The 21,055-nt window shown below is 40.4% G+C and overlaps 2 protein-coding genes across 2 annotated transcripts; one reads left to right on the top strand and one right to left on the bottom strand.

Annotated features, from left to right (window-relative positions):
- Positions 1-15: 15 nt before the first annotated feature.
- rnf115a (ring finger protein 115a) lies at positions 16-12,914 on the top strand. The gene is made up of 9 exons (XM_057834627.1): positions 16-177; positions 6,619-6,677; positions 6,745-6,802; positions 6,874-7,157; positions 10,232-10,300; positions 10,377-10,449; positions 10,531-10,624; positions 11,566-11,681; positions 11,755-12,914. Exons 1-9 carry the CDS (start codon positions 100-102, stop codon positions 11,872-11,874), a joined length of 951 nt encoding a protein of 316 aa, XP_057690610.1. The 5' UTR covers positions 16-99; the 3' UTR covers positions 11,875-12,914.
- Positions 11,836-21,018, bottom strand: gba1 (glucosylceramidase beta 1). Its single transcript, XM_057834620.1, has 11 exons — positions 20,734-21,018; positions 20,474-20,665; positions 17,977-18,123; positions 17,631-17,764; positions 17,222-17,394; positions 17,070-17,159; positions 16,845-16,992; positions 14,314-14,538; positions 14,065-14,228; positions 13,879-13,995; positions 11,836-13,813 (listed from the first exon to the last, which is right to left on the bottom strand). The coding sequence occupies exons 1-11, from the start codon at positions 20,795-20,797 to the stop codon at positions 13,705-13,707; spliced, it is 1,563 nt and encodes a 520-aa protein (XP_057690603.1). The 5' UTR covers positions 20,798-21,018; the 3' UTR covers positions 11,836-13,704.
- Between the last annotated feature and the right edge of the window lie 37 nt (positions 21,019-21,055).

Raw genomic sequence — 21,055 nt, 5'->3', positions numbered from 1 at the left:
CGAGGTGGTGCATGCCGGGAAGGAGGCGGGCTCGCGTACAGACTTGGTGGAGGACCGACGTCACTGTTTGTGTGCTGTGCACTGCTCGCTTTGGGGAAGATGGCGGAGGCAGCGGCTGTTCCCCCGCATCGGTTTTTCTGTCACTGTTGTAAGGGCGAAGTAAATCCCAAACTCCCGGTAAGACATTTATTTTTCACTTTCGCTTTTATGCCGTCGCATTTGCTCGGTTGACAAGGTGACGTCTTGGCCGATTAGGGGTTGTTCGTCTTGCCTTCCTTAGCCGAACAGCTAGCGAGTATGTTAGCATTCAGCGGCGTTTGTTGTTGTTCACGTTCCAAATGGATCAGTGAAAACTGCATTATATTGACAAATAACGCACGTTTTAATCAAATGTTCGGTCCTTTTTTGCATTGCTCGCGAGCGACACTCGAGCCGAAAGTTAGCTTCAAGCTTCGGTTTGTCTGCTCTGGGTGTTGTGTGTTGCACTTAAACACAATGCTGGGCTAAAGACGGACGTTTAAAACAATATTTGTAGGATCGCCTTCACTTTCAGTTTCTCCCTTTCAAAAAAGTAGCAGGGGAATTTTACATTCATCAGACTTTCAATTTGAAATGGAAAAATCGAGTATCAGGTCGAACATTGGATGCTGACTGGTGACATTTTTTACAAGACAATTAAGTCTTGCGCCACAATTTACAAAAACAAAAACTTATTAGGGATGAATCCTTTCTCAAAGTGTGGTACCAACGGTAGTACGCAGGTTCAGTTGTATTTATTAAAATGTTTCAAACATACGTTTGCACTTGATCTTGAATAGCTTTTTAATTTTATATAACCTTTATTTCGTCTTATGTGCAATACATTTAAAGTGCCTCATTTAGTAATATGACAGTGGCACGGGCTTGTATTTTTCTACAATTACGTGCAATTTTGAATCTGCAATGTGTGCATAATGGTGCAATAGCTTCCTATTATATTAAATACTGTGTACTGTACTTTTAAACCATAAGCCTCAGTCTCATTTTCCATAAAGACACTAATACTGTATTTTTCGGTGGTACCGGAAAATGTTAGTGACTAGACGTGTGCCGATTACCGGTTTCAAGGTATACCGTGGTATGAAAACGTCAATGTTTTAAAACCACAAAATTTTCCGTCATACCGTCCCCAAGGTATTAGCTATTTTTTATACAGCTGCAAGGCTCAACTCTTAACCCACCGGTTTTTGCTCTGTGTCTGTGAGTCACCTGTGTTACACGATGGCTGGAGGAAGTGAAACTCCTGAACTTTTTCCCCCATCGAAGAAAACGTAATCGCTGGTATGGGAATACTTCGGCTACAGAAAAGTCAGACGGCCGCAGCTTAGAGGAGGGCCAACCAACATGTAAAACATGTTTGCAGAGTGTGGCTGTCGAGGAGGCAATGCCTCCAACATGATTTCGCATTTATAAATTAAAGGTTAGTAAACACTAGGAGTGAGAACCTCTTGGTACCTCACGATATGATACGATTTGCGATACAAAGCTCACAATAAAGATGATGTGACGATATGGCGATACAACAATTACAGTGTTTCCCCTAGGATTTTTTGAAGCTATGGTGGTGGTGGACTGCGTCGGAGTTGGACAACCCCATCATGTTGTGCGCAGCAAATTTGTTTCATATCATGACAAATTAGATTTTTTAAAATTATTTTTTATTAATTAGTTTTTTCAAGAACCATAACAAAGATCTGTTTGCATCCTGCCTGGGAACACTTGATTTTCCTGGACTGAAAAAAAAAGAGGGGGCTTGGGGGGAATCAGCAATAGGTGGTCCATTTATAGTCAAGTGAGGAATGCTGCAAGACGGTCCCCCTGTTCCTCAAGTCTGTCTTAACCTACACAAAAATTAGAAAAAAATGAGATCTAGGAAATGAAAACAGTCAAGCATTTCAAACCCACATTGTACAGTTCTGTACAGTGTACAGTTGACCAAATGTCTTTCTCAGTTCATTGAAGAAAAATCTCCCAGTTCACTGTTGAAATGGGCACTGTCAATGCAATGGCCGATGGTTGCCGTCAGCAGCACTCCTCATTCATCAGTCTGTGATGCCATCTTTGACATCGTGCTGACCTGGTCCATATTCTGAAACACATTCAATGGATTACCCATTTGGATTTAAATCAAATATGTTAAAATTTATATTAGCCAATCCAACTTCAGTTCAAACTGAAGTGTCTTTGTGGGAGTTACTTTTCTGATTGTTAGAACAAATTCATATAATGATTCATTTCAATGAGATGAAAAATACTTCTTTAAATGCAAATACGCCATCTGTTTTGTAGTTTTTTTCGATAAGGATTATGCCAAGTTATAGACAATGAACCTTTTTCAATATCACAATTTAAGGTAAAATAATACAACTATGATTATCAAAAATGATAGGTGGACGATTGTAAACACTCACCTTGATTTTTGTGGTACAGCCACTGCTTGAACTTTGCCATTTTTGTCCATGTTGGGTCCCAGCTAGATTTCGTGTTTGCTTTTTTGCTTACTTCTCCTACCCTGGACTGTGCGCCTTCCTGATCTTCGTCTCTACGTGCTATCTCGTCTCATTCCGTTTTTGAAAACCTTATCTTAACATTAAAATAGTACGCTTGCCATAACCATTTGGTTATTTCAACTCCTCCGAACGTGAGAGCTAATACATTCGCAACTGAAGAGCACCTGAGAGCATGAGCCCTCCAGTACGTTCCGAAATATTTAATTAGCCTCAGACGCTAATTAAATATTTCGGAACGTGACGGTCCAGATCAGGGTTCACTAAATCCGGACCTCGGTGCCACTTTTCCTGTTGTGTTTTCCATGTCTCCCTCCTCCAACACAACTGAATCAAAATAATCAGGATCATTATCAGGCTTCTGGAGAGGTTGCTGATGACATAATCATTTGATTCAGGTGTGTTAGGGGAGAGAGACGTGGAAAACACGACAGGAAAAGTGGCACCGAGGTCCGGATTTAGTGAACCCTGGTCTAGATCATCATAAAGATAATGGTCACTTTGTTAGTGGACCCTTGTCCTCAGGAATTTTCTCTTTCCAAAATACTGTACTTCAATAACAAGGAGTGACGTCAGCGCCGAACAAATGCTATGCTAGGAGTAGGACGCGACCGATTCGGGTCAAAAACACACCATAATGAACTTAAACGTTATGTCAATCTCAGTATATTAAGGTTGTTTTCACAGCCTTAAACCAGAAGTACATTCAATAACTTCAAATGCCTTTCTTTGGTTATGTCTCCCGATTTCCAACTCTGCGCGAGCCAACGTACTAGCCGCAAGCTTTCAATAGAACTGATACGCTTTTCAAAATAAAGCGTGTAAAGGAACAATTTGTATTTTACGTGCTATATTGGAAGACTTATGGTAAATCGTGCGTACAAATGAGCTTCATATATTCATTTAGAAGTCATGTTAAATTATACAAATTAAAAATTAGAATGGATCTTTAAATCTTAAAAAAAAAATAAAAATAAACGCATTTGCAAGGCGTGGCGGCTTTTATTTTGGTGTGGCGGCCCGCCACGATAATTACTATGTAGGGGAAACGCTGATAATTTCGATACACCATTTCGATATTTTGTCACACCCTTAGTAAACACTGTCATGAACGTTTCCCACCAGCTACGAGAGTTAACTCCAGCGTGTTTAGTGTGTCTAGCGTTGGTAAAACTTTTTTTTTTTTCTCCTTACTGGCAACTGTGTGTTGAGAAATAGAGTATGTGTATAATGTAAACATGATACGAGCCATACACACGTGCTTTTAATGGAAAATAATTCAATCATTTTTGTTCTGATAGTAAGAATGTTGAGCTGTGGCTGTTGGTTGTTTTTTTAAACCCAGATATCTCAAAGTAACACATTTTGGAGCTGTAATTGCTATACCGTGATACTGTGAAACCGTGATATTTTGGCTTAAGGTTATCATACTGTCAGAATATCATACCGGCACATACCTAGGGACTCTTTAGTTTTAGAAATTATTATAACCGCGCTGATTTGTTGCATCATATTTTTTATGAATTAAGACTGTTGTCGGACTAAACTTCATTGGTCCCGAGTAGGAGTGTCTGCTGGACAAAATGTGTCTTCTGTCAAAACGTGCACTACTCGTCAAATGTTTGGAGTTTTTCATTTTTTGGGAACCCATTGACTACAGGATGATTCATCACAAAGGTCTTTCGTGTCAGAAAAATTACATAAGAATAACGAATGACGTAATAAGACAAAAATTTGCAAATTTAAAAGCATGATAAAGTCTCCAAACTAATGACTGGTCTCGTGTTTAAATGAAACCCCAATCACAACAAATGGGTACCGTGTATTTGGCTTCCACATATGTTGTATATTTCTTAGCAGGAACGTGTTTGGAGTTTTGAATCAAGCTACTAAAAATCATTTTAGGAAATGAATGCATATTACTTGATTACATTTTTTAAATGACCAGCAGTAATTCAAATCACTGTATTATTATTTTGAATGGGAAGTAATATTTATATGCAAGCAAAACATTGGTAAAGACAGATAAAGGAGCTGAAATGAACAGAATAATCTTCCTTAACAACAACAAAATCAGATACAGGAGCTGAAATGAACTCAACGATCTCCTTAACAACAACAAAATCAGATACAGGAGCTGAAATGAACACAATGATCTCCCTTACCTTATTTAGTTGGTTTAAAGAGTTTTTTTATTACAATCATCAGATCAATATTGTCTGAGCGCTTTAAGAGTCACAAACGCTGATAATACAACATGCCCAAAGGGCGGGAGGAGGACACTCATGTGCACATGTTGCTCAACCAGAATCAGTCCATACCGGCTATTACATTTTTTTACATAATGACTTCATTTGGCCATCGTCGGGCATTAGGGGACTCCACTTACACCTGGTGAAAAGAAAAACTCACAGGGGGGAAAAAATGGTCTTCTAATGTATATCAATATTTTGTATATTTGTAAGTAATTATTCATCACCAAAGTGTTATAAACACCATTTTCTTAATTTCTTGTAGAATTTGATATAAATAACCACCGTCAAAATAAAAACAAAACACTTAATCTTTACGCACAATTTTGCCAACAAAGAATATTGGGATGACGGCAAAGTTTCACACCAGACGCTGATGTTGTAATGCATCTAATTATGTAAATGAGGAATTCTGTCTGGGCTGTGGCAAAGCGAGCTGACATTCCTGATTAATTTAAGATTGGTCTAATTTTGCATCGACTTTAGAGGGTTTACTGTGTGGTCTAATTATGTTGTGCATGAAATCTAATCTTTTGTTCGGACTGAATTGTCATGTATTTGACCTGGCAGAGGGTAATTCCAGCCAATCAGCATATCTCGTGGTGACAATCCTGGTTGAATCCTGTGGCATTTCCCCCTTTCCAAGCCAAGTGACATCCATGTCCTGCTTTCGTTATTTAATAATAGCTGGAATGGCTTACTATGAGGACATCCCAACCAATCCTGATGACATAGCTTACTTTTCAAAAAATCACATGACCTCTATCGTAGTTTAGGTGTGGTTGGTAGACCAGCTCTTCCTCTTAGGTTGCATTCATGCACTGTAGGGTTCGCCTGCTTTATATCACGACTCACTCAAATAGAAGATGATGTATTGTTCAATAGTAGTTCTACAGTGTATAGAGGAAATCATATTTAATGAGATGTATTGATTCAATGCCAAATAAAACTTATAGTATAAAAATGAAAAGAAAAAAAAAACTAAAAAGTAGTCAGAAGTACTGTAACTTTCTGCTGTGTGTCAAAATTGCCAACATATCATTTTAAGTACCCCATCATAAGAAATCTTTAACGATCATCTGCTTCTGACAATTTACCCTTGTCTTGGTTCTGATCATGGACATATGATTCAGATGTTGTTCAGTTCAGAGGGAGATTTATTTTTGTGGGATACGAGGGTCGAGGCCATAATAGAAATTAATATCCAAATCACTTATCTTCTGGCCTTACCTCTATTTTTACAACCGAATGGAATATTATCACTGGTGATTCCACCCAATCGACTGTTCTTGGCCTGGTGGGCAAAGGCCTCTTTTCATTGCTTCTTAATGACTGCCATTTTACATCCCAAAGGAGTGATTTAATTTGTGGTTTGGCGTTTAGTGAGTAGGGTGATACTGGTAGATTCTGTGAACTGTTGTACTGCTATGAACATTCAGGAAAGTGCAGTTTACAATAGACGCTTTTTACTAATATTAAACTAAATTAAATGTGCACCTTTGTTTATGCGTTATGACTATTGAGGGTCATAACAAACTTTGTTTTCATAACAAAGAACTACATGCACTGAAATTGCCTTTTTTGTCATTTTTAACTGTCAACCAGATGTGGTAAGACATTGGTTGCAGGTCTGATTTACGTGAATAATTTTTGTAATCTTAATTCGACTATTGCCTAATAAAGTTTGCCAGCAACTTCTGTTATGTTCAGTTCTTATTTTGAGGAACATGAATGTGTTTATTCAGTATTTTAGTTTTCTAATTTCAATCTGAACTATTATGTCAGTATCTAAGTGTGTGCTGTCACTTAACTCTTTAAAGGAGTATATCTGTCCACGCTGTGACTCAGGCTTCATTGAGGAAGTGACAGAAGATTCCAGGTAAAATCTTTGACTCGTTTTGTTTCATTTTAAGATGTACTGTATTATTTTTGGTATGGAATTCCAGCAACCTCCTAGAGGGCGGCGCTAATGGAATGGATGACGCAGCCACTCAGTTTGCAGAGGTAAAATGCAGAATCATTTTTTATCCAGTCGAATGATTGGTGGAATAATCGATTCTAATAATACCCCACAGCTTTGGCATCTCTTATTAATGGAACGGCCATTTTCCATCGATGGCGACAACCCCGATTCGGAACCCCGACTCCCGGGCGGGCGCTTGGGCAGGCTCAGCGACCTGGGGGGAGTTGGTAGCGGGCCCATCGGGGGCTCAGTCCCTGCTGGCCTTGGAGGGCCCATGGGGGTGTCGCTAGGCACAGGCGATCACTGGGGCCCGGCGCGCCCCCCACGTTTACACACTCAAAGGAGATACAGGACCAGAGTCAGTAGTAGACCTGACAGGTCACCTGCTGTTGAAGGGTGGGTTTGCATTACTTGAATGCGTATGCTTTTATTATACAGTGGTACCTCGACATATCATCGCTTTGACACATGATGTTTTCGACATCCAACGTAAAATTTGACTCGCCGTTTGTTTCTACATCCGACGACATGACAGCGCCGCAGACTGGTGCACATCGGATTTTCTTGTGAGAGAAATCAACACAGGTTACAAGAAGGTTAGTGCAGGTGGTGAAGGGAAAAATGTGACGCTTACCCGGAGGGTCCTCCCAGCGACGAAACCCCGAGGCACAATGAAGGTGAGGGCCGGCTCTCAGTAGCAGCCGGCGGCGGTGGGGAGCCAGCCTGAAAGACACTGGGAAAGAAGCTGCGTGGCTTCTAACTGCTGCAGAGCCAGCCCGAAAGCCGTCGGGTAAGAAGCCCCCGATCGGCGGCCGTGCCGGGGGCGAGGGGACCCCGTCCCCGCGAACTGAGAACCGCGGCGCTTTCCCGTGATTTATTTCAGAACTTGTGCAACACAACACGCCTACTGCCCGCTCCAATTGATTGCAACGACAAAACATTAAAAGAAAGTAAAATAGAACTGCTCTTTCCATCTCACCGTCAGCCACGCAGTGCGTTCAGGTACATCAAAAACGTCCGCCACATTAGAACCCAACTCATTACATTACTATAGACCCTACCCACGTGACGTCACAACTCCGCTCTCCTGAATGGTACCGCCCAATTGTCCGTCAAAACATAGTGTTAACCTGTTACGGCTACGTACATTCCTCCTATTTACGGCGTGTTTTTCTGCTCCTTAACATTAATAATCAAAATGGTGAAGGCGTGTGTGGCTGTTGGTTGCACTAACAGAGAAGTTGGAAGGAGAGACTTGAAGTTTTACTGTATTCCGAGGGATCCAAAGAGGAGAGCGAAATGGACGGCTGCAATTCGACGTGAAAACTGGGCACCAAAAAAATCACCACAGACTATGTAGTAGTCATTTTATATCTGGTAAGATGCATTTAAGATATACTTAGAGGGTTTTGGGCTGACAAATAACCACAATTAAGATCATTGCTAGGCTAATCGACGACAACATACACGTATGTATGTAGTGGGAGTGCTATCGCTAAACCATATAAACATTAAAAGCCTTAACTCCATTGACAAACGACATGAAATACATTAGACTTGACAGTGGATGTTAGCAATAACAAAAGATTTTGAATTGAAAATTTCGTAACTCACCTTTCCAAGCACAAGATAGATTCCTGCCGAATTTTCGTGGACGAGGACCTGTTTCACCCAACCAGCAACGAAGTATTTATAAGCCTCCAAGCTCTTGAAGTTTTACAAATTTTCGTGAGAATAGGCTGATTTTGTGTGGACAAGATAATTGTAAATATCAGCGTAGCAGATGTCAGGCAGACAGGGCGAAAACAGTGGGTCGAAAAACATCGATTTGGGCATCAAATATGGATCTGGCGACCGTATAGAACGAAGCTTTTCCACATAACGCCTTTTATGCAACACATCCAGTGAGTTTACGGCATCAGAAAGCACCGGGTCTTCCATGAAATGCATTTTAAATTCCTCGATCAATTGAAACCAATGCTAATACAGAGACAAAATGACGGACAAGTGGGCGGAACCATACAGCGAGCACGTGGTTTTGTGACGTCGGTGGGTAGGGTCTATAGACCCTACACACGTGACGTCACAACTCCTTCCTCCTGACTGGTGCCGCCCAATTGTCCGTCAACACATCATGTTTCCCTGTTACGGCTACGTACATTCCTCCTATTTACGACGTGTTTTTCTGCTCGTTAACATTAATAATCAAAATGGTGAAGGCGTGTGTGGTGGTCGGTTGCAATAACAGAGAAGATAGACGGAGAAGACGGAGAGACTTGAAGTTCTACCGGATTCCGAGGGACCCGGAGAGAAGAGAGCGAGATGGGCTGCTGCAATTCGATGAGAAAACTGGGCTCCAAACGATTACCACAGATTATGTAGTAGTCATTTTATATCTGGTAAGATGCATTTAATATATATTTAGAGGGTTTTGGGCTGACAACCACAATTAAGATCATTGCTAGGCTAATCGCCGACAACATACACGTATGTATGTAGTGAGAGTGCTATCGCTAAACCATATAAACTTTAAAAGCCCTAACTCCATTGACAAACGACATGAAATACATTAGACTTGACAGTGGATGTTAGCAATAACAAAAGATTTTGAATTGAAAATTTAATAACTCACCTTTTCAAGCACAAGATAGATTCCTGCCGAATTTTCGTGGACGAGGACCTGTTTCACCCAACCAGCAACGAAGTATTTATAAGCCTCCAAGCTCTTAAAGTTTTTCAAACTTTCGTGAGAATAGGCTGATTTTGTGTGGACAAAATAGTTGTACAGTTCAGGGTAGCTAGCAGATGTCAGGCAAATACGGCGGAGACAGCGGGTCGAAAAACATCGATTTAGGCATCAAATATGGATCTGGCGACTGTATAGAACGAAGCTTTTCCACATAACGCCTTTTATGCAACGCATCAAGTGAGTTTACGGCATCCGAAAGCACCGGGTCTTCCATGAAATGCATTATAAATTGCTCGATCAATTGAGACCATTGATAATACAGACACAAAATGACGGACAAGTGGGCGGAACCATACAGCGAGCACGTGATTTTGTGACGTCGGTGGGTAGGGTCTATAGGTATTATTATTATTACTATTTTGTTATTCCAGTTCTTTGTAATTGATGTGTTTTGCTGTGTGTAATTGCCATTTGTAATTGTATTAGCAGTATTTATTAAGGATTTAGTGTAGGTTTTCGGGCTGTGGAACAAATTAATGGAATTATGTATTCTTATGGAAAAATCCTGCTCGACATACGACCATTTCGACTTACAAACAAGGTCGTGGAACAAATTAACTTCGTATGTAGAGGTACCACTGTGTAGAAAACCATTGATTACAAACCATATAATGTCATTTTTGTATGTGTGTGGGGGGGTTGATCCATTAGATTTGCAATTTTTAATATGACTTATGAAGTTGAGAAACAATGCATTAAATTTTCAATGTCCGCCACTCAGGATTGTACAGCAGTTCCTTGCAGGCCTCTTTGCCAACTCTGGAGTCTCTGGCTCACCACCACTCTCATGGTGAGATGCCCTCACTACTGAATCAAATGTTATATTGTGATGTGCCATCTACAGCTGGTGCTTTCTGCCTCTCTAGGACAGGGATGCTGCATTCTAATCCAGGGGACTATGCTTGGGGACAAGGTGGCCTGGATGCTGTCATAACACAGGTACAAAAAAATTACTCCATACCTGTGAAGGTTGTTTTCTCCTTTTTTTCCCCTGTCACTGATCATAATGTGTTTGTGTAGTTGTTAGGTCAGCTGGAGAACACAGGGCCTCCTCCAGCAGAGAAAGAGCGAATCTCTTCTCTTCCCTTTGTTAATATTTCTCAGGAACAAGCAGGTCAGTCTGACACTTTCTGATGCACAAAAATAACTAGTGTCCAAGAATTGTCTTTACACTTTAAATGGAAAGACAATCCCTTTGTCATGTGTGTCCTAGTGGAACGAATGTATTTTAATGAATTCAAAAAACTGTATTTCACTTTTCTGATGTGAAATAATGGAAGGAAAAAAATCAAAGTATTTTCAGGAAGTGGCCTTCCGACTTGGTTGTAGACATTTTATAAGTGCTGTTTCTATTTTAGCAATTTAAATATGAGTATCAGATAGCCCGCCCTTCCTAGTGACTTGATTAAAAGCATTAACATATGCACCTGTGTGCCAGTTTATTAGTGTGTATGTGCATGGGTATAACCGAAGGTCCAAAACGGATGTGCTTGCAACCGGTGTCATTTTTTTGTGTTTAAACATAATTTTCTCCAGAAATTCACTCTTTGTACACTTACATAATATGAGTAACCATCTTTCACATGAAGGCCATTTATGCTAGACGTTGTCTCTTTAATGTAACTACCACAACTACCCCTGGCTGTGCACTCTGTTCCGGCCTCAGCCACAGCAGTATAGGTTGTAAACATTATTTGTGTGGCCAAACGCTTGTGAATAAGATTACATAATTGGAGTGTCTAAAAACCACTGACAAAATTTGTGCCGGGAAGGTCACTTATCCTCTGCAAAATACAAAGAACATACTTTGTTGATTTTCTTTGGCAAGCCATCATATTTTAACCGATTTTGATTAATTTGAGGCCATTTTGTTCTGTACCAGTCGCTTATCTAAAATATGACATTCTTTCAATAAATTGGGACCGGTTGGCTCCTGTGACACCTGGTGGTTGGATTATGTGTGTCTGATTCAAATAACATTTTTACAGATTTTGAGGCCATGTCTTGCATAGTCATTGACTGTTTAATGAATTATTGTGCTACTTGTGCATGCAGACTGTTGTATGGAATGTCCAGTGTGCAAAGAGGACTTTGAGGTTGGTGAGGCCGTCAGACAGCTCCCCTGTAACCACTTCTTCCATTCAGCCTGTATAGTGCCATGGCTAGAGATGGTGAGTCACTACAAACACCCAGCATTGTCGTCACACTCATTGAGCTGACGCCTTGCGGCGTGTTGTTCCGCAGCACGACACGTGTCCAGTTTGCCGGAAGAGTTTGAACGGCGAAGACAGCAGCAGTCAGCCCCCGTCAGAGCCCCCCTCCCTCTCCATGGACCCCCGCACACAGGAGAGATGGTCCTTCTGAAGACTAACAAACAAAAAGCCAAGAAACCGATTCTTGCTCCCTTATCTGTCATAATCACTTTTTTTTTTTGTATTTTCCGTTAAGTCTTTACTCCCAAGTAAATACACATGCATACAGATCTTAAAGCAGACAAAAAATGTTTTCACAAATTCTGCGATATGCTCCATTCGAAATTCTAGGAAATGGTTTTGGGGAGTCTTATTTTGCCTCATGCAAATGAGTCGCCTCTCACCTTAGAAGCATTTGTGTACAAGCAATTTCCAAGCCAATTTCCATGAAGTCCTGTTGAGGGTCTCTTTTCCGCCGCAGATAGATCCTTCTATGTTTACCCTTCAAGCCACTTAGCCTTTTTAACACTATTTTGGGTAAAAGTCAGGTTTTGTATCCCAAAGTCACCACTTTGCTGTAAACATTCATGAACTCCTATTTATTGTTTTGACTGTCCCCAATCGTATTTCTTTTGCTAATGTTGGTTTAGGCATTCCTTAAAGGGAAATGATATCATAACTATTACAGCATCCGCCCGTGGAGCCTATATTAGCTCATTTAAGGCAAGCAACGGAGGACACCCAGTCCTGGCTGCCAGCCAATCAACCAATCGCACTCAAATTCACACCTATGGCCTTCAATTACCTACGATGCATGTATTTGAACGTGAGAGGAAAATGGAGAAACCCCAAGAAGGAGAACATGCAAAGTTCTCTAAGGAAAGCTGTATTTGAACCCACTCCGCACTGGGAAGCGAACGTGCTAACCAGTCAAATCGAACCAAGTCATCAGTGCTCATCCCACTTTTTGAATTCAACCTACTTATACTGGTGTATATATTATAATCCGATATCATCTCTGTCATAATAGTCCTCTGTGTATGACCACATTTTTACCACTTGTTTTTTTAAGTGTAAATATTGTAGTCCAAAAACAGTTTGCAAAGAAAAACAATGAGAATGGAGATGCAAATGCGAATGACGTACATGGTTAAACTGTATATTATATAATTGAAATAAAAATGTCTATGATGTATTAAAAATGATGAAACGTTCTTTCCTTTCCAAATTAGATTCCCAGCACTGGTAATGAATTAGCAATTTAGGTATGGGTTTATCTTCGATTGTGTATTAAAAAAAAAATAATTTTTTTTTTAATTGTGTGTGTAGGTTTTTAAAAAAAAAAAAAAAATACAAAACAGACAATGTTCCAAAATATAGTCTGGATAAATTGTGAAAATTAAACAACAAAGTTTAATCTAATAATACTGCAACATTCTCTTTTGCACTTGTAATATTCCCACTTCATTCGTATTTTGGAGGGGACATTTCCCTTTCAATAAAACTTTCCAGACATTTTTTATGCATAGAATTATGACTTAATAACAAGGTCTTGCAAATTTAATTATAACCCTTCCCTCCTCCCATTAAACTACTAGCATTCACATTTTTAGTTTTTCTTGTGGCATTATAACTTGATTTTGTCAATTCTCATTTTTGTTGGAATTTCTATGTAAACTAGAGAAAAAATGACTTCGATGCCATACTTTGTGCTATTGTGCAGTTTTTTTAATTTGACAAAATTCCAACCTTATTAATAGGCTATAAGAATTGCAAAGATTATACCTTTATCCTTGTAATATGTCAACATTATAATTGTAGTAGCGGTTTCTTTGTTTTCGGTGTGCCCCTAAAGTTCATTATTTCTTTAGGCAATGTGAAAGAACAGATAAAAAAGTTTAAAAAAAAAAAAAAAAAACACTTTTGAATGCCTCAGGTAAGAAAGTTAAGTCTTACCTGCAACAAAGTGTGTAAAAAAAAAACCAGCACAAAACTACAGGTTTCATCCCTGTGTGTACCATACAAGCGTGAGTAAGGAACGAGGCGGTGCTGTGGAGGGGATGTAGCCCACCATTGGGTCCCACACTTCAAACTGGATGGCTGAAGATGATCTAAACACACATGCAGTGCATTAAAGCCTCCAACTGAACCTTTATATCTCATTCGTTCATCCAACCTGTTAAGTACGATGAGCACCACTGCGGCATCCTGTCGTATGAATGCAGCAAATTCAAGGTTTGTTTTACCACTGGCGGACACACCGACTCTCTGAGAGCCCTCATACAGGAATTTACTGTCAAAATAAAAGTTTAAAAATGTCAGTCTCGCTCTGCCTTCAAATGATGACATTTCACTTTACTACCTGAAGTGTGCCATGCTGTAAAAGGTTGGCTGCTTGTAGAAGACGTCACGCTTGGCGTCTACTATAACGGGGCTGTCAGCAAAGTTCTTTACCCAGTTGGGCCCACCGATTAGATTCAACGCCAGGTTCCAGTCAGTCCAACCCGTTACATAATAATTTAAGTCCTGTCAAAGAGGAAAGTGAAGAAGATGTGACAGCTAATGGGCCTGCTGACTCAAGCGCCCGGAACATGCGCCATCTTAATAGTACCTCTAAGATGTCGTGCGCATATTTTTCGGCCCTCTGCCAGCTGCCCAGTATCACTCCCTGGTCTTTCCCTGTCCAGCCTGCGCAGGCCTCCGTGCCAAACAAGTAGTACTCTGGGTACAGTTCGTGGGTCGCTCCTAGGCTAGACCCGGCGGGGACCAGGCCGTCCAGGTACCAGTGCACTGCCACACCATGGATGTACCGGCCTGCGTGGATGTCACTCAGAACCTGGAGGCAGTTATATTTTTTGAATGCTTGTTTTTGGCATATAGGGGAGTGCCCTTGAGCATGTGAATAACTTCAACTTTGGGTTTGAGAAGGGAGAAGCCTGGCCTGTTTTGGTCAAAGTGATAAAATAAAAATGTTATCCTCGTTCCACGTGCGGGGCATCTACATATTATACTTTGTTTTCCTCACACAAATAATTAAAAAATATATGACAATAAAATGTGTGGCATCAAATGTTAGATAAAAAGTCTGAATAACACTAAAATATTATAACAGCTAAACAAATTAGTATTATAAATCAATGAAGAGTTGTTGTGGTTTTAAATAGGGTCCATAAAAAACATAAATGGACTGCTGTGATACTTTCAAAGGTTGAAGTACATGTAAGTAGATACCCCCCATGATATATAAACCTGGCGGGCTGCCAGGTTCATCATTATCGCCATTTTCAGTGACCACAATTCTCTGATTCACAGTGAATAGTTAATCTGATCAGATACAAGTTGTAACAGACATTACATACAATAATGGAATTAAAGTACACCTTATCAATACATGACACAATACAATTACAACAGTTCCAATAATGACCAAAAAACTTGTCGCTACTACTAGTATACTAACAGAGTGCCACTAACGAGTTTTCTGGTCAACTGCACTTTTTTTTAAGTGACTGAGTGATGTGACTCTTGGCCAATAGTGATGTTGTTTTTAAGCCTGACAGCATTTAACTGTGGCAGCAATCACAAGTATGAGATGTGAAAGCAAGTGGACAAGAAAAAGACATAATAGACCTGCCACACATATGGAAAATAACAAGCAGCTCACGCTTGAGGAAAGCAGTTGTTGTAGAAAACGAGCGAGTATTGAAAAATTGATGACGAAAGAAAGAGAACAATGAAAAATCTAAGGCTACATCTACACTAGGATGGATAATGGTCTTAAACGTGTAATTAGTTAAGACTATACGGCATGTCAGCTTTACTAATGTGCCTCTTGTCTGGAGATTTTATTACATGGAATAGAGGGGCGCATAATTTCATGAACGGTGCCTAAGCCACAAAGTATAGCTAGGCTAGCCGTACAATAATCGGATAGAAAGGGAGTGACGTGACGGAGCGCGCCATTGCCATTATGGCACTGTAAACAATGGAGTCGAATGGTACACACGCAGCTTTCCTGCTCTTCTTTTTACCACTAAAAGAGCCTGTAAATTTTATGCTTCAATATCTCCGGAGGAGACCGAAAAATTGTAAGCTTCTGGTTCAGAGGTGACCCGCGCAGACGATGACGTCACACACGAGGCTGCTCCTTTTTTCCATAGGCGTAGTATGCACAAATGCAGGCGTATCTTGCAGCAGCATGGCGTTTATAAATGCACCTTAAACGAAGTGTGGACAGGTATAAAATATTGTCCGAATTACAAGGCAAAAAAATTATCCGTCCTACTGTAGATGTAGCCTCAAGAGGTGGTGACATGACAGACAAGGCAGACTCTCTGCAACTGATCAGCGGTCCACAACAAGGCGCTTCTACCCTATTTGACCGGAGTTCTCGTCATCAGACTCGTTAGATGACCAGATACATTTTACACATTACTGCTGCAAATAGCCAAAAGCTTTTAAATTGTTTGTCAAAAGTGACTATTTTACCCTGTTGCTGCCCTCGCTTACTGTATTTTCAAATGGTGATTATTGGTTAATGGTAAATGGTGTTATACTTGTATAGCGCTTTTCCACCTTTCAAGGCGCTCAAAGCGTTTCACACTACATCGCCATCCACCTACTGGTGACACAGTACCTGGAGCAATGTGGGGTTCAGTATCTTGCTCAAGGATACTTAGGCGAGTTTATCAGGGCATCCCTATTAAAGAACATTAGTTTTTTCATATGATACCCTCCATGTTTATATAATCATAACAAAAAATATTCTGTTGGCCTTGAAAGATGAGTCTAATTGCTTGAAATCAGCTTGTCTTTTCATAAAAATTTGGCAGTGAAAGAGTTTATTTCATTTGTTTGCATTATGTGCCCCCAAACAACTTGTGATATTTTAGCAAAGAAAAATGTGCATTACACTAAATAAATAACGGTAAAATCCACAGAAAAGCAAAAATTAAATGTTTGTTCACTTTGTTGTACTTCTGATGCAATATATATATATTACATTTTGAGATCCAAGCCTTTTTTGAACAGCAACACTGCTTGGTTTATGCCGAGGACAATGCCCACTATTGACTGTATCTGTTCATACAAAATAAATGCATGTTGTGGTAGAATAAAACTCAACAAATGAGGCACACTCACCACTTTGGCCCAGTGAGGCAGCAGCACGCGATTGTCATCCATGATGAGGACATGAGTGTGCGGGAACAACGAGGCGTGTAAGGCGGGGCCCAGGTCCATGGCCACCCAGTCCCTCTGTTCCTCAGGAGTGAAGCCCAGTGCCTGGAAACTGCAGGATGGCAAACATACTGTCTCTAAATGTGTTGATAATATAACATTTGATATTATGTATGAGAGACCTGACACCTGTAGTTTGAAATATATCCTGCAGTGGGTTCATTCCCTGTAGTCACGCCCCAAAACGTCAAATTATACTTTGCATATTCCTCAAGGAATCTGAGAAACACAGTATAATATTAGGGGCTTTAATAACACAATACTGCATGTACATGAATTACCTCACGTAGTACTGAGCCCAACTTTTATGCTCTTTCCCACCAGGTTTTCCCTTTAAGGAGCCTTTTCCTGTGAGTGCACCGTTGGTTTTCATCCAGGCCGGAGAACTCCAGGCACTGCCCAGCAGAGACAAGTGTTGAGGAGACATGGCCTGGGCTCTCTGTAGCAGAGGGATCTGACAAAAACAAAGAAAAACATTCAGAAAGACACCAATGAATTTCCAAGAATTTATTATCTCTGTCTGTATCTCGCTGTGTGTCTATCTAATGTTCTCTATTTTATTCCTCTCTTTATCTCTGCCTGTCTGTCTGTATCTCGCTGTGTGTCTATCTAATGTTCTCTATTTTATTCCTCTCTTTATCTCTGCCTGTCTGTCCCGCTCCATCTCTGTGTTTCTGTCTATGTCCTAACCTTCATGTGAACATCCTCAGGGGCCAGAGTGAAATTGTGCAGACTGTAGTCATCCTTTGAGTCAGCGTATGTGTACAGACGTGTGGAAAAGTCACAGCTGGCCATGGGGACACGCACCACAGTATAACCTATACCTGACAAGCACAAAATAATAACACATTTGCTTTCTTTTTTCGGCATACAAAAACAGATAGATTTCTTATAACCCTGAAGGTGTTATAAATATTATGCTTGCCTCTCCATATTCAAAACTAAGCATTATCTATTTCCGAAGGGTGTTTTTTTTTCCACCAACAGCTTATGTATTTCAATAGATGTATACCTTATCGAGTGTTAGAGCATGTACCTTCTTCAGCAAAATACTGTCTCAGCAGTTGGTCCTGTGCACCAGCAGAAAGTGACAGGATGTTAATTGCTGCAGCGTCTGTCATCGCACCACCAAATCCTCTCATCTTCTGGTACTTCTTGTCCAGAAAGAGAGTCAGTTTGAGGCCTGAGGGAGATGCATGACATACTAAGCCGTAAACACCACCTGGCGATTACACATCCGATTTTTAATTCTGAATTTAATTTTTATTACAACAAATATTTAATTAATAATAATACCAAATGTTGTGGCTAGGGGACCAGTTTGGGTGTACCATATTACAAAATTGTATTCACATTGAAAAATATAACACTTATAATTTTTTTTATTTGCACGGTTGCATGGTTTTTTTATTTGCACATGTGAGGAAACATGCATATACGTCATTATTTCCTTGAGCAAATGGTGCAGGGGCATAGTAGAAAATTCTCAGCTATGTACAATCTGAATATCAGTGGCCCCCTGCCAGTGCCAGTACATTAGGCATGTGGGCAAGAAATATTTTCAACATATTTGAAATTCGAGTTTTTGGGAAATGGTATTTGAAATAAAAATTCAAATGAACTGAAATGCCTAGGGGTCAGCAACCTGAGGCTCCATAGCGCTGCCCTAGTGGCTCCCTAGAGCTTTTTCAAAAATGTTTGAAAATGGAAAAAGATGGGGAAGGAAAATATATATTTTTTGTTTTAAAATAGTTTCTGTAAGACGACAAACATGATTATAATTCAATAATATTGTAATGAAGTTAAACTTGTTGGCCTGTTGACCATATTTGCGGCACCAGACATATTTGTTTTCTTGGTCCAATATGGCTCTTTCAACATTTTGGGTTGCTGACCCCTGGCCTAGAGACATTAGAGGCGCAACCGAAGAGCGCTCATGCCCGCCACCAGCTAACTCGGAACTAACAGGCAAAAAGTGAACATTATTGTATTTAATTGAATTTTTCTTTTATCCCAGACAATTGTTTTAGGTTGTTTTAATTACCTGACATGATTCGGCGAACACTTCCACCCACTGCACTGCACTAAAAAGGTGTCACTATCCACAGTGGGCAATAGCAAAAGGTGCAGTACAGGTTGAAAACAAGAGCAACACAACACGGGGGGAGGAGAAAAAACAAACAAAACAAGAGCACAGACATATGGTGACGTGGCCGTACGTAAGAGGAGTCACGGAACGTATCCAAAGGGTCATGAAAAAAATACAACATAAACACACCAGTCAAACCACACACAACACTCTGCCAGATATTGGTCCATCCAAAGGACAAAATCCACCCAGAAAACAAATGGAACTCCATCTATGAAATTCCATGCGAATCATGCATCGGGGAGACAAGAAGGAGCTTTATTACAAGAAAAACAGAACACAAGAAGGAGTGTGAGAAGGAGACAACAACAAGACAAACAAGGGCAATAAAAGAACAAGCACAACAGGAACATCACAAGTCAGTCATCACCGATCACTGCAAAAGGGAATACCACATTATGGACTGGGAAAATGCCAGAGTCATCGACACCAAAGAAAGCAAACATCCGCACTGGATCAAGGAGGCCATTGATATCCGCAAGCGGGGCCCGAGGACAATCAACAGGGACGAGGGGGCTTACATGCTCTCTACTACCTGGACTAGCATCCTGGAAGAGTGAATGGTCAGCAGAGGATGTGACAGGTGAGTCACACCTTCATCCATCAGCTGATAAAGACGTGTCACACCAACACCAGTGACTCTCTGAAGGCGGAAGTGTTCCCCGAAACATGTCAGTTAATCAAAACAACCTAAAACAATTGTCTGGGATAAAAGAAAAATTCAACTAATCAGTAAGTGTAGACAAAATGAACTCAGTACAACTATCATTGTAATTAATAAAATCTTTGAGACAAAAATATTTTTTTTAAATTAGCGTCCACGTATCGATGCATATACAGTACTAGTACATCCCTAGAATACACCTACCAAATTTTATTGTGATCACTCCATGTATAACGGTTGAGTAGCTATTTTAATTCTGTAATTACAGATATTTAATATACATAATCAGCCCTGAGACAATTAAAAAAATGTTTTTAAATCCGTATTGAAGGTCGAGGATTGAATCATTTACATCCCTTGAATATACCAACCAAATTTCATTCTGATCAGTCCATAAATAACGGCGGGGTAGCAATTTTAGTTTGTGTCCTCCTATTAAAAAAAAAAGAAAGAAAAACATCAAAACAAGTAGGGTGGGGGTCAAGACAGCATGTCCCCCTCCCGTCTCCCCTCTATCCCTCCGTGGACCCTGGGTAGTTAGGTCCACTTTCCGCCCACTAACACGCTCATGAACCTAGGATAATTAATATTATCTCCAACATACAAAAATTGTATACAGAGACGTATCACTTCAACACATCTAGAGAGAGCACACAAATGGGAGGTCCCCTAGATGGGCTTTGGGGCCCTGAATTTTTGAAAGCAACCGTAAACGCTCACCAGCTCCATTGCTGTTGGGTCGAACCGGACCTTGACTTTCTTCTAGCCGGCTTCCGGACACGCTGCTCATGAAGGAGATGTACTGACCCAGCGGGGGAAGCGAAACGGTACCAAATGTGTCACAGTACGTGGAGTTACACTCACAAACCACAGAGTCATGGCCAAAGCTTCTGGCGACACACTTATTGCGTTCTTTTAAGAAGAACAAACATAATGAATGCTGTGACATTAAAAGCAGCTTAAAATAAGTTAGTTTTTACCTGTGGAAGAAGTTGTCGTAGAAATGGCCGCAAGCAAAAGAGCGCATTGCAATGACTGAAACATTTTTTAACAGGAACCTTCCTACTTCTCTTCAGGCATCACTTGAGACAGGAAATAACATTAAAGTACGAGTTTACACGTCAACACAACCGCACATTTCTTATTGTGCCGTTTCGTGAACTTTAGACGAGCCTCATTCGATTTAAATGGTTTAATCTTTGCCCCGTCTAATTCGGCTAGTTTCAACGGTTTGTTTAGAATGAGCAAGTCATGTGACTTTTCACGTGCTGTACAAATATCAGGGTTTGCCACACGGCGGTG

Source organism: Corythoichthys intestinalis, chromosome 4 (genome assembly GCF_030265065.1).
Source record: "Corythoichthys intestinalis isolate RoL2023-P3 chromosome 4, ASM3026506v1, whole genome shotgun sequence".
In the NCBI taxonomy this organism is placed as follows: domain Eukaryota; kingdom Metazoa; phylum Chordata; class Actinopteri; order Syngnathiformes; family Syngnathidae; genus Corythoichthys; species Corythoichthys intestinalis.
Note: the sequence above shows the minus strand (reverse complement) of the source record. Positions and strands in the feature narration are given on the sequence as shown.

Excerpts from the sequence above, each read along its gene's own strand:
- rnf115a (XM_057834627.1), top strand. The coding sequence starts at position 100 with ATGGCGGAGGCAGCGGCTGTTCCCCCGCATCGGTTTTTCTGTCACTGT. Across the intron at positions 6,678-6,744 it reads GAAGTGACAGAAGATTCCAG|CAACCTCCTAGAGGGCGGCG; the intron begins GTAAAATCTTTG and ends ATGGAATTCCAG. Across the intron at positions 10,301-10,376 it reads GGCTCACCACCACTCTCATG|GACAGGGATGCTGCATTCTA; the intron begins GTGAGATGCCCT and ends CTGCCTCTCTAG.
- gba1 (XM_057834620.1), bottom strand. The coding sequence starts at position 20,797 with ATGTTTCAGTCATTGCAATGCGCTCTTTTGCTTGCGGCCATTTCTACG. Across the intron at positions 20,666-20,733 it reads TACGACAACTTCTTCCACAG|AACGCAATAAGTGTGTCGCC; the intron begins GTAAAAACTAAC and ends TCTTCTTAAAAG. Across the intron at positions 18,124-20,473 it reads ACCCAACAGCAATGGAGCTG|GCCTCAAACTGACTCTCTTT; the intron begins GTGAGCGTTTAC and ends CATCTCCCTCAG.